At 23.2% G+C, this 18,490-nt stretch overlaps 1 protein-coding gene across 1 annotated transcript; it reads left to right on the top strand. All coding sequences in view use genetic code 6, as the record gives it.

Moving 5' to 3' along the window:
• Window positions 1-42: 42 nt before the first annotated feature.
• Window positions 43-18,477, top strand: SS50377_22033 (uncharacterized protein; the record flags this gene model as incomplete). Its single annotated transcript, XM_067905925.1, has 1 exon — window positions 43-18,477. The coding sequence occupies one exon, from the start codon at window positions 43-45 to the stop codon at window positions 18,475-18,477; it is 18,435 nt and encodes a 6,144-aa protein (XP_067767242.1).
• Window positions 18,478-18,490: the final 13 nt, after the last annotated feature.

Raw genomic sequence — 18,490 nt, 5'->3', positions numbered from 1 at the left:
TGTTGTATTATATATAAAAATAATTATAACTGATATTCGCAAATGAACAAAACAGTAAAAATAAATGTTCCTGTAAATCTTGTTTAGTTTTCAAGATAATAGCCTAGATAGGTAATATAATAAGTAGATATTAATGTTAAACCTTACAATCTGTCTATGACTAATCCAATGTTAGTATTAAAATCTAGTATTGGTTATATATCTTGTAATGGATTTTTAGAATACCAAATAGTAGAGTTAGTAGGATATTTTCCAAAAACTAAAGAAGTTTTAGTTATTGAAAAATTGAAAGATTAAATTTGTTTAACCAAACTTTCGGTTAGTTTTGTTTTTTAGTATTCAAATAAATTAACTGATTAATAACTCCCAGAAATTTAGTTTCCTCGTATAAAAGTGGATAAAGAATATTTCATATAAAGAACTAATGTATATGATACAAATATAACTTCTAATGAAATTATAGATTTTTCAAATCCAATTACAAAGATATCTAATAGTACTTATTTATAAAATGTGTGTTATAAAAGCTCCCTTTTATAGTTAGATAAATTAGTAAGTCCGAAAAATCCACTTTATAAATTATTAAAGTTAGAAATTATATAATTATTTGAATATAGTTTGACTACTATTATGTAATCTTTTAAAGGTCCTGATGTTGTTTATTTTGATGAGTAAATATAGTATTCGTTTTATGGATTTGAAGATATAAATTATGGAATAAAATGTGCATAATAATAATAAAAAATGGATTAAAAACTTATCATTCCAAAAGTTATTGATTATCAAGTTTCACCAATAAGTGATTATATGTGGTAAATAAATCCAAAATGTAAAAGATTATGTTTGTAACAAGATTGTTGTTAAAGCATTTTATTAGATATTTCATAATTACAAATTATTTCAGATGAAAAATAGCAAAAATACTAGTAAGCGAAAGTAGATTTACAGAAATAATAATGTTTTTAACCGTGGTTTTTGACTATTTAATCAGTAGTTATTACACTTAAAACTGTTTACGATTAATTAGTCATTGATACCCTTTAGAACAAATTTCCTTATTATTTAGAATAAATTTATGTTAATAATATATCACTTATTTAATAATTAACTGAATCGAAATTACAAATTTATATTTTAAAAGTTAACCGGAATATATTGGAAAACTACTAATTAATGAGAGATTTATATAAGAATGATAATATTAATTCATAGATAACTTCATATTTAAAATAAAACAACTCAAATAAACGATTTATATTTGCAATATTATAAGTACTATTAGATTTTCAAAATAGTTATATTTCAACGTGTAGATTATAGTTTGCAATAAAGGGAATGGAAAATATGTCATTTAAAAAATCTATTAGACTCTTTGATTATCTTATTTAAGATTATTTAATATATGTTCATGAAAAATTATTCTTTTAACTTTAATAACATTTTTTCAATACAATTAAAGTTAAAGAATATGTTAACGAGTATGATATCATACTACCTTAATTATCTGAATATAAAGATTCTTCAACATAGTTTTAAGAGGCAATAAAATTGGCATATTAAGATGAATAACATAATCCAGACTCTTTTAAAAATTAAATTACATAAATTAGTAGAAAATTATTATGTTTAGGATCTATATTAAATAATTTTGGTTATTAAAGTTTACCAGATGTACAGTATTTAAAATTTCCCTTCCAATTTAAAATTGAGTTAAAAATTTGTGAAAATACATAGTAAATAATATCTATGCCGGATTTACTAGATCCAGTAAATTTATATAAGTAATATGTTTTAGATATTTTGGAAAATTTGTCCAGTATTAAAGTTACATACTAAAATGCAGATTTCTTAGAGATCTTTGATAATTTTTTATAAAATGATGGATTAATGCCATATTTTACCGAAAGAGAATAATTTATTCAGAATATATCATAAAATCTAATAGGATATGTTTATTAATCGGATTTTTTACCAGATTTAGGTGAGTATTTCGAATAATTTGGGAGTGTGCTTTCTATGACTACAGATATAGTAATTTAAATATTCAATATTGACGAAGAGATGGATATTATTAATTAGTTTAAGGACTCATCATCGGTCTAAATGTTTGTTTAAGCGACAGATACATTAAAATTATAGAACCAATCATTATATGGATCAATAAACAATGCATAAGATATAAATTTAGATGATATTTATATAGTAAATATACTTAAAGATAACTCTCAATACAGTTTTCCTTTTGTTGATGTTTAAATATTACACAAAATTATTAATTATGATCTGTTAGTCAAAAAGATTTTACTTAATATTTTAAAATAATCAAGATATTATTACTGTATACTTATTGATTCTAATTCTATTTATGATTATTTTACTAAAACGTATCAAAATTTTATTTCAAATTTAAACGAATATTTTACAGAACTTGTAATATAATATATAGAAGCGTTAATTGATAATATGAGATGTCTATATTATGCAATATTAAAAATTCAGACAACACCTTAATTATTTTATTTAGGAATTTAACTAGATAATATTTTCTCTATTCAAAACAGTAATAAGGTATATACAATGTTAATTGATTACTCATAACGGTGTTCTATATAAATTATAAATGAATTTGGATATGATGGCTATTAATAAAAAGAAGACATTAGTACATCCTATGATTTAGTTTAAAAATTCTATGAAAAATTTTTATTTTTGTAAAAATTAGAATTATATGTAAGTTAACGACTCTTGTAAGATGATGTAACAGTGTCTGATGAATTATCGTAGTTTTAGCACTATGATAGAGTACAACTACAGAATCATATATAAAATAGCTATGACGTGTATTTATAAGAAATTGAATCAGTGCATTTAACTAAATTTGACTCTATAGAATTGTTACATTAAGCATTCTATTCATTAGTAATTTAAGCTCAAAATAGTATTATTTGTATATTAAAAAGAGTAAGTGCTTATTAGTCCTTTTAATTGTCTTTATCAAAATCCCTTATTTAATAATTAGCAGCAAATAATATTTTTATTGAGAATATTTTGTTTTCAAAATTCAAGATAATTTTAGAAAATTTAACTTTAGATAGTTAGTATTTATTTCAAGTTTAATAATATATTTTAGATATTAAAGAAAGAAAAAATACTAGTATTTATGAGAGAGAATATATCTTTGAATTTTTTAAGTAAACATAATTGGAGCTTACAACATAGCAATTTAATTTGGAAGAAACTTTCACATGGAATATAAAAAAACCCAAAATCACGAAGAACTAACTTCTCAATAATAAAATTCTTTAGTATATGTATGTTAAAGATTCTGAATAATATTATAAAATTAATACCTTAACTAAATATTGGACATCATTTAACCTTATATATGATAATATTAAAGAAATTATGATACTAGAGGAAATTAAGAAACGTTGGGACAAATATTTAAACAATAAGCAAAATACCGACGCACCAAATTTAATTCTTAATAATATAGGCTTATTACTAAAATTTTTATCTCCTGTTTATAATATACTCAATACTTTTTTTAAAACTAAAATTACACATGATTTGTTATCTGAATAAGGATTTGTTAATTAGTACCCAATTAATTCAATGATATAGTTAATTAGATAATATTCCAAATGCATTATAATATTTAAGCAATAATTTAGGGAGTTTTATGATTATATGAGAAAAAATTCCATTTCAGTTGATTCAACATTTCTATTTGTTATTGATAATTTAACCTCATTGATTACTGATAGCTTTTTTGAGGTTATTATATTTGACATATTAAAGTCTAAAAAGATGCTGCCAAGAGATATATCTAGTATTGGAAAATAATTTGACATATTTTTAGATACAGATTTGTATTTATAGAATAGTAAAATAATATAAATTTATTAAAAATAATCTATATAATTTTTTGATGCTTGTATAGATGTATCAATATAAATGAATTTAAATGATACTGTATTCAGGAGTTTATTAAATATTTATTAATATATTTCTTTAATTAAAGTAGAGTATAATTAGCATAAAAGTCTTAAAATTGGTGAGTTTCATTACTATACAATAGATATTAGTAATGTTGGTCTTACATAGTATTTTTAACAGTCTATAATGTTTATTTAATCCTTATTACTATTAGATTCAGCTTCAATCGCTCCTTAAATTTTTATATTTGCACGCGATATGGAGGCGCTGCTTATGAACTCTTAGATTTTATACTAATTTTTACTAAGATCATAATTTCTTATTAATGATCTGCTTATGGTTAAATAGTTAGGTAACATAATTGAACTAGATTTAGATAGTTTAGAGCATGATTTTATAGATTAAAAATATGAAAGTATACTACAAAAAAATTAAAGAGCAAATCATTATAATTTGCGATAAACTTAAAAATTAAAACAGAAACAAACATACATTGATGAAACAAAAGATTATAATTTAAGCTCATTATAAAAATCCGTTTAATAATTTATTTAATAACAGAAAGATAAAATATAATAGTAACTGACAAAAAGAGTTGAGAAATTTAATATTCTATCTGAAACTGAATAGAAAGTTATTATTGAAGCATATAAATTTCATCTTAATATTAGAGACAAAATATTATTAAAGGACTAGAGGCTTATTTATATAATAAATTTCTTTAAGTAATAAAAAGTTGATTCATAGAAAAATCCTATTAAAGAATGTGTTAGAATACTTATGGATCTAGAAAACACACAAAGCAGACTATTTTTTAAGAAATTTAATTTTATATTTGAAAGATTTTAAAAAAGTTAAAAAACACGACTCTATAACTAAACACTGTTTGCAGTATAAACTTAGTATTAAATCTTTGATATGGGCGACGAATAAAAATTTAATGTCAATTTTAATCATTAGTAAGTTTTATAGAATCTTATAGGAAAAACTAAGTAAGCAAATTAAAATTATTTAAATTATAAGCTATCATAATCGCAATTAGTGGTATCCTAGTATAATAGTTAGGGAGTTATAATTCCAAAATGTAATAATTAGATGTTTACAGCTTCACTTTTAATGGATGTTTCGCTAAGTTAATATTATTCTGATTTTTAAAATTGGAATTCATTGTTTTTGGTTGATAAATAATTAAAATCTTTATTTTTTGATAATATAAATCATATAGAAATTTAACCTTCCATCATAAGAGGTAATATATGTATGTGGTTGGAATCAGGCCATGAAAAATTAATGTTTTAAACTCCCATTTAGTGTCCTGATGCTCTTTATAAATTTCCAGACCTAGTTTTACATTAAACTAATGAATCTGTTTTATATTATGTAAAATTTGGAATAAAATTATTAGAATCAAAATTGTTTTAACAGTTTATCAAAGAAATTCCATACTAATTTTAAATTATAAGTTTTTATATTTAATAAGATATCCAAATTTTAAACTAGCTAAAAGATTTTTTAAAATAGAACAGAGTTTAAAATAATATCCCCATTATGTGTCGGTTAGAAGAGTATATTAATTTAAAAATGGCTATGAAAAATCAGAATATGGACATTAGAATAGAAGATGGTTTATATATTAAGAGTTTATATATTTAAGATCAGTGGCTTGGGAAACCATACTAACTTGAATATGAGCTTTAAAGTTTAACTTAGTTAACTTCATATTTTTAGGTGATATAATCATTACATTTAAAATAAACTGTAATTTTATGTTAATCTTCAATATAATTGTTAAAGGATTAAACTTACTTACTGTAATTATAAATGTTTTTATCGAGACTTTTTGCCAGAAAATTTATTGATTTATATTTTACTACGGTTAATTTTCATTAATTAACACATAAATTTATAAATTATATCATTAATGGATATATAGTATATGTACATGGCTTATAGTTATTAGAAAATACGTAGCTGTCATAAATTATTGAACTTTTTGGCTAAGTTTCTTCACGATAAGGAAGCATACCTGAAGTCTATTAGGTTGACTTGAATTTACATAAGGTTAATGAAATAGTAGATAAAAAAATTTCAATCATAGAGTCAAAAATGAATTAAAAACAATTATATATAGAAGATATAGACGACTAGACGCTGAAATTATCATAAGATGATATCGTCTTAAGCTAATCAAATTTTTAAAATTTTTCTTAGTAGATGGGTTATTTTATTCTTATTGAAAATATTATTACTGATTAAGATTAATCAGATATAGTATAAATTGATATTCCTAGTTTTGTTACATTTGATAATTAGCTAAATACAGTATAATATCTTAAAAAATTTAATAATGGACAGATTATCAATTTAATATATTCAAATGATTCTAGTAAATTTCCATTACTTAATGAATTTATTGCAGAAAATAGCGTTTTTGGAAATTAATTCTATCAGCTTAGTAAAATATTAAACTCATTTGATTAGAAATTTCCGGAACTTCTTCCTTAAGATATTGCTTTAATAGTTAAATTTGCGAAAAATCCTAATGAACCTCTTAATTTATGTATAATTTTATTAGACTATCTACTTAGACAGTATTTAAATTTAAAAGCAAAAATAAAGAGTAAAAATAAATAGAATTAAATTAGTGTTGGATTTCCTGAGTATTCAGAGAATAACATTAAAACAATTGCTAAGCTAAATAAATAAAATAGAAATTCTATATTTGTATAAGATTAATAGTCTATTAATCTTTCACTTTTATCTAATCTTATTAGTAGTATTTTTGAATTAAATAAATAATAATAATCATAGTTAGTTTCCATGTCAAAAGGTTTTACTTTAATTCTTTAAAAGCTTTAGTCTAATTAAAGAGGCAAATCTGTAAGCTTTAATAAATATTTTCTAACATATGTTATTCCTAATTATTCCTAAGATTCTATTGGTTTTATAAATAAATTTATGTTATAAAATTAAATATCATAATCTTTATCATATGAAATATTTATGTTATTAAGTCTTCTTTAATTTAAAAAACCTATACTATTATAATCAATGAACTTACAATATGCTAAAATTTTAATAAACTATCTCTAAAATACATATATTTTATCTTTTAAGAAAATTATAATAGTAACAACATATATTGAAGTATAATAAATATTATCAAAAGTTTAAGATACAGATATTTTATCGATCATTCCAACATCAGTTTCAGAATTTAGAGAAATATCACACTTTTTTTATTCTCAGCCTATCAAAAGTTAGATTATTATGGTTTTACCAATAGCAGAGATAATAGATTAGTAAACTTAAAAATATATTGGTTTTTATAGTAAAAGATTTATAACATTACCAGATTTTAATGATATATTAGGTACACATTTGTACTTATTTGCAAATAAATAATTTTACTATAAAGAATATTAAAATTCATTATTTAGTAATAACATAATTTTTAAATCAGACTAGCGATATGTATTTTCTACAACTGGTTCATAAGAGGGCTCATAAACACGATTAGTTCACCTTAAACTATTTAGATTATCTATCCTAAGTTAAATATTTAAGTCATTTTATTCTACAATTTTTGATTAATTGATTAGTTTATTCAGTTTAGGATAAAATATGGAAGAATTTATGGTATTAAGATCTTGTACAGACTTTTTCTTAATAAGATTTGGAATTTTATAACCACATAGTACATTGAAAAGTAATAAAGAGTAACTGGCAAAAAATGATTAAAATTTAACATAAACAGAATTAGAAAGTATTAGTTAAGTTTTTTCTCAAAATATCTCTGTCGAACTTAAGAAGAAAACCGATCATTAAAGTCAAGAGATGAAAAATTCTTTAAATACATTATCCAGACTTTATCAAGTTAATTTTACATAAAATACCAGTGATATAACTGGATTTAATAACCATGATCTATTAATGGCTATGAAGGAAATATAAGAATAATCATAAGAGGTACTAAAACCAAATATTATGAATATTATTAGGAGTATATAAAATAATACAGAAAATTAAGGGATCGGTAGTTAAGGCTCTTTGACATTAGATTTTAACGTGTAATTTTTAAATTAAATATATTTAGGTTAATAGTCTACATATGAGTCATTTCTATAGTTACTATAGCCTTTACTTCTATCTTTATGGAATGCCTTTTCATTAGTGTCTCAATTTTCATAGAAATAAATAGTAGTTAGTAAACGATACAATGATTTTAATGAGTATTATTAAAACTTTGATTTAGAAAAAATCAAATTTACAAATTATTAATTATTTTAGTATAAAACACCTCTTAATATTATTTTATATGAACATATGCAAAAGATTCACTCGTTAGAATTTCTAGATTTAAAATCTAAATATTCTTAATAATAATTAATAGTTAAGTAATTATTTTAAGCTGCTATAGCATTTTTACCAAGAAGATTTCCAGCAAAGTAATTTTCATATATTTCTTATACTAATATATCAGATGATAGTATATATTAATTTATCGTCTATAATTTTAGTAAAGGCATACTTTAAAATATTGATTTACATAAGTTTATATCCGTACAAGCATTCAAAAAAGCAACCAACTTTAGAAATTCCAGTTAGCGCGATATCAATGAAGATTATATAATTAAGAATAATGTATATGATGAATTTTTGAAGGAAGATAGTTCTGAATCTGCGGAATAATAGGAAAATGATAATATGTTAGAACGGATTACGACGCTTATGTAAATTGTACCTAAGGATATGGATAACTTAATTGAATCTGAGAATATATCATTGTCCAATATTATAAATTAAAGTATGAAATTCAACTCATTATAATTTGATAATATAAAAGATCTTGATTCTTAATTTAAAAAATAGTTTGCTAATTCTAATTTTATGTAAAACTCAATAGATATTTAGTAAATATAATAGTCAATGCCATTATATTTTGATGATGAGAGAATAGCATTATCGGTAATGATTGCTTGTTGTATGCTTACACCTATCACATTTGCTGTAATAGGAAATCGATTTACAGGTAAATCATTATTAATTACAGTAGCAAAACTAATAGTAAGAGATTTGGTTTAAAGTCATTTTACTTAGATAAATGATTATAATTCCTCAGGTATAGTTTAACTGATTTAATAAACACTAAGCAATAATTATCAAAAGATTGAATATCCATTCTTCTAACCATTATAACAAGAAGAGATATATGTTGATATAGATATAAAGGATTAGTAATAAGTTCCACTTATTATTAGTTAATATTATAAAAATTTATTGTAAAAATTTGAGAAAAAAGTTTTACAAGATTTACAGTCTAATTAGTTAAAGTTCACTGAATTAAAGGATAAGCTTATAGATATTCTGAGACTGTCACATTTCTTAGAAAAATCGTCTCCTAGATCAACATTAAATAAGCCTGAAAATTTTACTGTTTAAGAAGAATTTTCAGAAATATAATAATCTTAGTAATTTATGACTTAAAAGAAGTTTTAAGTAAAGAAGTAGATTTATTACTACGTATAATCATTTGCATTTCCAAATCTGCATTTCCATTCGACACATCTAATTAATAATGAAATATCAGATAATTTTATCTCACTTCTTCGAAATCATGTGGTTTAATAAAACATTATATCATCTCATATTTTAGATGTAATTTAAAGTGAAATTTTAACTAATAAAGACTCTGGGCCAGTATAATTATCTGATACATCAATATTATTAGAATTATCAGAGGATATCCCGTAAATTCTAAATAATTGTCATTTCAAATTGTAAATCCCATCTATTTCTATTTAGTTTCTACGGAAATATTTTAAATATTTATTCGTATAAAAATATACAACTATGAATGATGAATGGGTATCATCTTTCCTTAATGGAATGAATCTTATTTCAGGTAATTTACCAGAATAAATGTTTAAGAGTTTTAAATTTATTAATTAAATTGTTAAAGAGATAAATATTCTTTTACCAAGTTATAAAAATATAGTTTTATAAAGTAAAAAATTTTCACAATTAGATGTGAATTTCACTATCGAAGATGCTAAAAGAGAAATGCGTCCTGATTTGTGGATATCTTTAGTAGGTGATTATGAAAAATTTGGATTGTAGTATGATAAATAATATTAGGAGATTTAGTTTGAGTAATTTTTATCAACGGCAGTTGAAAATGCAACAAATAATAGAAAAGGTAATCCAACACTACTTTAAACTATAATAGCTTTAAATTAGGATGATATCTTTAAATAGCTGAATATTTACAGCCTTATTATTTCGCTCAAAACTCTTAATATTAGTAGTTAAAAAATAATAAACTTACTCGAAAGATTTACATCATTGAATCTTTTAGGTTATTTAAGTCTAGACTCTCTATAGAAAGAAAATAGCAATATTATTGATTAGGATAAAATAAAAATAAAACTATTTCATCCTTGGTAGAATACTTAAAACCATGTATAGATGTATCCAACATTATTGGCCGTTTTAACTTAAAGTTGTGTGATTAATGAAAACTTTAGCACATCATACTAACAAGTTGTTAAAGCTTTTTCTAATAAATTTGCAAACAAATTATTCTATAGAGTTCCACCTATGCTTATTGATCACGACTTAGTTTAGAAAAAGCTTTCATATAAAAAAATAGTATCTGCTTTTCTCTAACCTGTCCCATCGTCCACAAAAATAATATATTCATTTGAATAATATTTAGATAAATAAAATTATAGACACATATACTTATCTGGCCTTTAGGCGTCAGGAATGTGTAGATAAAATCCATTTTTTATTGCTCATATTATTCAGCTATACTCATAATGCTCAGATTATTTAGATCCATATTTACTGCATTCTATTTACAAGATTATTCTACAATTAATAGAAATGAAAAACATGAATATAAATATTTTAAAAACTCAAATTTAAACATAGATTTTTCAACCATATAATTATGATGGTCTCACAAATTTTCATGGCGATGATTATTTACGTAATTTTAAATGGATGTTTTCACGCTTGTTTTAAAATTATATCAATGATGCATCTAAAGATTTATAAAGTAGTAGAGAATAGCTTCGTAAAAAATCAACAATTTCATTTAATGTTTCTAAGCATAACTAAAAAAAGGAAAACAGCAGTACGAATGAGGATATAATTGTTGATGAGGATTTGGCGAATTAAATTGATTCACATTAATCAGATGATGAATCAGCAGAGTCAGTAAATTAAAATATTTAGATGGATTTCCGAGGCATTTAGTAAAGTGCTATTTACTGTATTAAGATACCTATCTTTTAATTATAACTCAATACAAATGGAAATAGTAATTCTTATAATCTATTTATTTAGATACTAAGCACTGTATCATAATACAATTTAATGTCTGCTGACTCATTTAAAAGTGCATTTGAGTAAATGAATAAATCCGAATTAGAGCTTCAAGAGGAAGATATTTCTGATAATGCCTCTAGTTATTCAAAGGCATCAAAATCTTCAGCTTCATCAAAAGCCTCTTCGGTATAGTCAGGTAATACTGCATAGTAATTTGATGACGATATTTGCTCTCCATAAATTGCTGTTGGTATGAAAATATAAAACCTTGATATAAATTAATATCGATTTTTTAATACTTTATCAGGTAACAGAAAAGTTATTATAGATATAAATAATTTATTGTAAATTATTGCGACTACTAAAGCACCTGTTAAAAAGAAAACAAAAAGTAAAATTGATAAATAAGCAACTAATGATTTAGTAGAAAGTTTAAGAAGCTTAATGGTTGAATTATAAGCCAATTCTAATCTTTCGGTTGATGCAATAGAATATGTGTTAATTTTATAATTATTTCGATTTAGCATTTTAATGGCATTAGGGATTAAGCCTATATTTTGCTTTAGTCCATTTGCATTTACAAAATAAATGTATAATCCATAGTCATCTTAGTAGTCAAAAGTTATAGGTGTAACGTTGAATTCTTGGCTTTCCAATAAATTACCTGCAAGTAAGATTCACTAAGGGAAGTTGTATTCGGAGTTTATGTTTTACTAACATAATAATCAATTAGGATAAAGATTAACATTATATAAAGAAAACTACACTTAAGAAACTAATAAAAAGAACAAGCACGAAGATGTTAGCAAAAGAAAATTAGGAGATTTAATCAATGATATTAATTTCCCAGATCTAGGTGAATACTCATCCAAATTTTGTGACGAACCATTTGATATTATAATAGTTTGCCCACGAAGTTTACTTCTAAGGTAATCAAGCACAGATATACCACTTCTAACATCGATATTGTAAAGTTTATAATAGGATACATTTATGCAGCATATATTTGACCACGATGAGATGAGTACCATTCTCAAAATGGTGTCATTACATCTAAATCTTTAGTATGAATTACCTATAAAAGATTTAGTGTCTTTATTAGCAGTCACATTCTCTTTAGTCATTATAGATGATTCGCCAAAATGTTATAGTCCATAGTTAGAATATGGCACAAATTAATTAGATGAGGATAATATAATAAATTTAAATACGGTAGGAAATATTATTGAATAGATGGTGAATGCTTATGATATAAATCATTTACGTGGAATATAATATGTTACATAAAAATAAACCACAGAGTTAACATTAAATAAATTTAATACAATTCATTTCCATCCGCAAAATATAATAAAATTATTTTAGTTATCAAATTGCATACTTCCATAAAATTTCACGGTATTAGAACGTTTTAAGATAAAATATACACATATTTAGTAAATTACAGCCACTATGATGGTATCTATATATAAGTAAATTGGTTATTTATCAGGTAAATTTCAAATTTCATTTAATGAATTTACATAAATATCATCTGTATTAATAAATTAAATTTACTCTTCGGTATAAGACTTTTTTGATAACATGAATTACTTATTTATTGCATATCATTTTTATGAATCTATTGCAGCACCATCACAAACTAAGCAATAAATGGTTAATATATTTGATGTTAGTTCAGAATCAATAAAATAGTAAATATTATAAGAATAAAGAAATTATACAAGTAATTCATAAAATATGGATTATAAGTATGTTTAAACAGTTATAAGTAATTTAGGTTTGAATAAGAATCACGAACACTTGCTTAATTCGAAATGTGCAACATTTGATTTACATTAATAATTATATTGTTCAGTTTAAGAAGCAATATAAATTCGAAATTATTTATTTACGTTAATGGAATATTTAAGAAGTTAATATAAATTTTTTGAATAATAGTTATACTCTGCACATATTGATGGTATTATTATGGCCTGTTATTTATTCTTTGGATAGTCTGAATTGATTGATGAGGATTAAATATATGAAACATTGAAAGGTGGAAAATTCGCAAAACTTAGTGGATATACTAGTAAATTAGTTTAAAAAATTAATGAGGTTCCAATAAAATAAATGTAATCAAAATATGACTTGTTCTTGATATTAATGTCGACATTAATTTAAGAAAGTAGTGTTTTTGCTGATGTTTCAAATATTGGCATACCATTTGTAAAGTATTTGTCCCCAGCAGACTCTCCTATAACAGAAAAGGTATATTCTATGAAAAATCCACTAATAATAGCTGGGTGTAATATTAATCCAAATTAGATTCAAAACAATTACATTGCAACTTGCTCTTTCGATTTTCCAATACTTTTGATCCTAGATTAATTAAAATTATAATTTAAATAAAATGATCCAGATTTAGTTAGTCTATATAATATTGCCATTAATGTTACAGTAGTTGGTAAAACAACATTTTTATTAAATTAAGATTTATTAATACCAGCAGCTTGTCTGCTGGAACTACTTAAACGATCATCTGCAGAGTTAGACTTTACAAAAGTCTAATAATAAGTAATCAACGGATAAGAAAATCAACATTAATCATAAATGATTAATGATATCAAACGTAGATTAATAATGATAGATTTATTATTAGAACCGTAAAAATTTAATGCATTGTTATGTAGAGTTCTATCAATTACTGATTATATGATTCTGTTCGCTAATTATGGCCAGAATGCAGTCCAAGACAACTGTGCAACATTAAGAAAATTTTTAAGTCTAAGATCCCGTAGGATTATCTAAAAAAGACAAACCATTTATATTGGATAATAAAGTTGTGTTGTCAATTAAGCTCTTCATCGATATAAAATTATAATAAGTTATTAAGTGCCAATAAAATTAGAGGAATAATTTAAAATTTCTAGTTTATATACATAAGAATTTATTGATCAAATTTGTATAATTGGAAGTATAAAGTAAAAAGTCGCAGAGTCTAATAGTGTGGACATTATGACATAATAAATAATGAAATCTGTATTTTCCGAAAAAACGACTATACGATATTATCAGGAAGAATCGCGACTATTATAAGCATAAAGCAAGTATTAAATTAAAAAGATGAGCTAATTGCTAAATAGATATTTATTTTATAACATCATTGAACAAAAATCGTAAGATGTGCATATATAAAAATTATAATAGAATCTCAAGGACAAAGAAACTTCATTAAGCAAACAATAATATGAAATGTAAGATACAGATTTTATTGATTTGATAAATTCTTATGTGTGCTCACCTATTAATATTATTTAAAGTGGTATAAGAACGTCTTTTACATTGAATGGTTCACTATAATAATTTGATGAGTTTTCTTAAATGATGATTGTTTTAAAATAAGTTATTTATATAGAATACTAAAAATAATAATTTATTTAAAAAGTTTAAGATAGATCAAAATTCAACAACAAGTACCAATATAGATTTACATAAACTCAAAAATAATATTTACCATATTAGGATAATCCTATATCTGCTAGATGTTTAACTAACTAAATATGTTAGACGATTGGATTATAATATTGTAAATAAGCAGCTATAGCTATTAATTTTGTATAATAATTATTTGTAGGATTAGCTGATTAATTTATTTAATTAGAATGCTTGATCGGCTCTAATTTAACAATATACATTTGTTAGAAAATAACAGATAATAAATAATAGCTATTAGATAAAGCTAAAATAATTAATTCACAATATATAACAAGAGAGAAAGAAATTTAAGGTTAGGTTATATTGTCGAAAGAACACCCTATTGAAGTAGCATTGACATTAGAAAAATAATTACTTAATGAGTTTTTGATAGAAATTGTATTACTAACTTTACTGACACTTACTACACCGCTGTTAGATTTATAATCAGGAAATTCTGTTTATTTCTTACTAAATTTAATATTCTTCTCACTTATTTAATATGATGATTGTATTGAAGATGATGCGATTATTCAAACTTATATAAAATAATGTATATAAACACTACATTCTTCCTTATAAGATCATTTAAGATTATTAGTAGGCAGCTCACTTATGTAAATCTTTGGTAAAACATCAAAGTTTTAGTCATAATAAGATTTTAGTTAGGTATAAGAGATAAATGAAATTTAATAATATTTTCCATCTATTACACATATGTCAGATGTGTTAGCAGATGCTTGGTTTAGATTATCAGCTTTAAGTAACAACAAAATAATTGAAGATTTAATGCCATTTTTTATTAAACATCATTCCTCATTTGTATTATTTACATAATGTAAGCATCTTTTTGGATCGATAATTATATACTATAAAAAAACATAAGATACATTATTAAAAAAGTTCCTTGGTAAAGTAGATTTCTCAAAGAGAAACTAAAAAATAATTCTCAAAAATGAAAATACTGAAGAAGAAGAGGAATAGGAGGAGGAATAATATGAAGAAGGAGGTTAATATGATAATATTGACAATGATATTTGTAAGACCGATTTTTTGACGATATTAAAGGGCATATTATATGATGCCGAAAATGATGACAAATAAATATAATAATTATCTTTTAAGTTATGCGAACCAACAACGCAAGGATTTTATGCTGTTTTATTAATGTGTAACATTATGTAACCATAATATGTATCAGATAATATACAAATATTTTAGTATCTTATGACTAATTACTTGACTATACAAGGATAAATTAATAGATAAACAATAATATAAAATTTCTATCCTAATACTGAAAATTTAATAACAGGTATATTTAAACGAGGATAATTTACATATTAAACGGAAAGAGCTAGGGTCATGAGTAAAATAACCTAAGATTTTTCACCAATTTATACTTCATTCCTTACATTTATAGATCCATATTCTGTAAATTGGACAATCAATTAATAATTTACAACTTAATTAATATCAGTTTCTTTATTTATAATTTGTGAGTTACTTTATTCAGCAGTAAATGATCTATAGCGATATTACTAAAAAATAAAATTAATAATGGAAAAGGAGGAATATGATTAATCTAAACATTATCAATATCTTGGATAATTGGGTCATACTCCAGATCAAATTTTTGTTATATTTTACGATGAAACCATCGCTATTAAATAATTAATTACATTTATTATATCAGTAGCTGATTTAAAGATACTGTAGAATATTCCAATTAGATTTTCAAATAAATTTCAGTTTGAAGACATGAAAGATTAAATTATGATAACTGATGCTGATCCTATGAATGGAGGTACAAAATTATTAAACTTTTTGCATAGCATAATGTTATAAAAACAATAGGTATACACTTTTGAGATGATTCTGCCATTATTTATTTTAATTCCCATTTAGAAATGTTAAAAAGATGCTAAAGAACTATAGGAATACAGAAAATCTTTTTAAGCTTTATTATCAATTATTGAACCATCTTTTGCTATTATCTAAAAACCATAAAATTTATAGGATAATTTTACCTTAGCTATTACTTAAGTTCTTTAAGATCATGTTGAATAAATAATATAAAATGGAATATCTATACCTAAAATTGAATAGCTTAATATTTAGTTTATCAAACAGATATTTGTATAAGTTTGTATATCACAGCTTCCAAATTTATAAACCTTTCAAACTGAATTATAAGCTACATAATATAGAATATTATATGGACAATCTATCAATTTTCATTATGATATATCAAGATAATTATATGATTGCAAAATTATTGAATCTTTAGCAAAGAAATTTAATAGTATAGTAACTCTTAAAGATTTGTTATATATATTTGTTGAGATACTATTTAAAAATTAAATTAACGCTATGAACAAAGGATAAAGATATGAAAGCTTAGAAGATTCTGACTCTATTATTGAAATTTCAGAAGGTGAAGAAGTATAGTAAAATGTTTAAATCGTTTTAGATGAAGATGAAGAAGATGTGTAACCATCAAATGTTTTTGATATTGATAATTATGATGAAAATTGTTAGATAGATGATGAAGAATTCGATTTTAATTCATCAGAAGGAGAAGTTTTTGAGGAAGAAGGTGAATACTAAGATATAGATTTTTCAGAAGCAAAGACAAGCTAATAAAATGATAAACTAGATTTTATTATAGGGGAAGACTCGTTTTATTAAAATGTATTAAATTAATTAGTTTTATATGAAGGAGCAGTATAAGGTGTCCGTAAGCTTAATGTATAAGAAATTAATGATAATACAGAAAAGTTATTATTTTGCTAAAGAAGAATAATTCGTAAAAAAGATTATTAATAACTTAGAAAATAATTGATTTAAAGTTTAACTAAAGATTTTGGGCATTATCAGAAAATAGATTTAACAGCATCTGTCAAAGAGGATGTTATGTTATTTTTATTTCCAATAATTTCTAAAATTGATAAAATATTTTAAACCTACACAAATCCAAAAATTTAAGAAATGCGTTCTCTTAGAACTTTATTTAGTTCACATGTGGTTTAAAATTTGGTAGCACCATAACTATTTAGACTTAGAGATATCGATATTTTGCCTTAATTATTTGATTAATTCATTTCTAATATTAAGACTAAAATTCATTCATCTTATGTTTAAACGAAAACTTTCTCTCCTAAAATATTATTTTCAGATTTAATTGAAAATTCAATAAATTAAGAGCTAAATATTATATTAGGTGGTAGATAGTTTGGTATATTTGAACATGAATGGATTTTAAATACTTGTGTATTCACCGATATATTACCAGAAATTTTTATCTTTATTAAGTTTAGGAATGCTATAGTTACTGGTGGAAGTTTGATTAAATAAAGGATTATTTTATTGTTAGAAAAATTAGAAAAAATACCATCAGTCTCTGAAGCTGGGGAAATTAACCTTTACCCGCTTGAGGGAAAATAGCCGTTCATAATTTTATTCAGAGAACTAGAAATGATAGGTGCTACATATGATTTACATTTATAATCTTTTGTAGATAAAAATTAGGAAACATAAATAGGATATAGATAACTATTTGATGTTTACTGTTACGGGCTTACAATCATAGGCAATGACCTAAAAATACCAGATGGATACATTGAAATCCCTATCAAAGTTAACAATAGAATTGTTGATTATGTTATGGTTCGTAATAAAACTTAAATCTCTAAAGAAGAATTTTTACTAAGAAATATTTGTTTAACAATTTTAGGAATTTGAGCTTTTATTATTT

The sequence above is a fragment of the Spironucleus salmonicida genome, chromosome 2 (assembly GCF_000497125.1).
Source record: "Spironucleus salmonicida strain ATCC 50377 chromosome 2, whole genome shotgun sequence".
NCBI lineage: Eukaryota > Fornicata > Diplomonadida > Hexamitidae > Spironucleus > Spironucleus salmonicida.
This window is presented reverse-complemented; position numbering and strand designations above follow the sequence as displayed.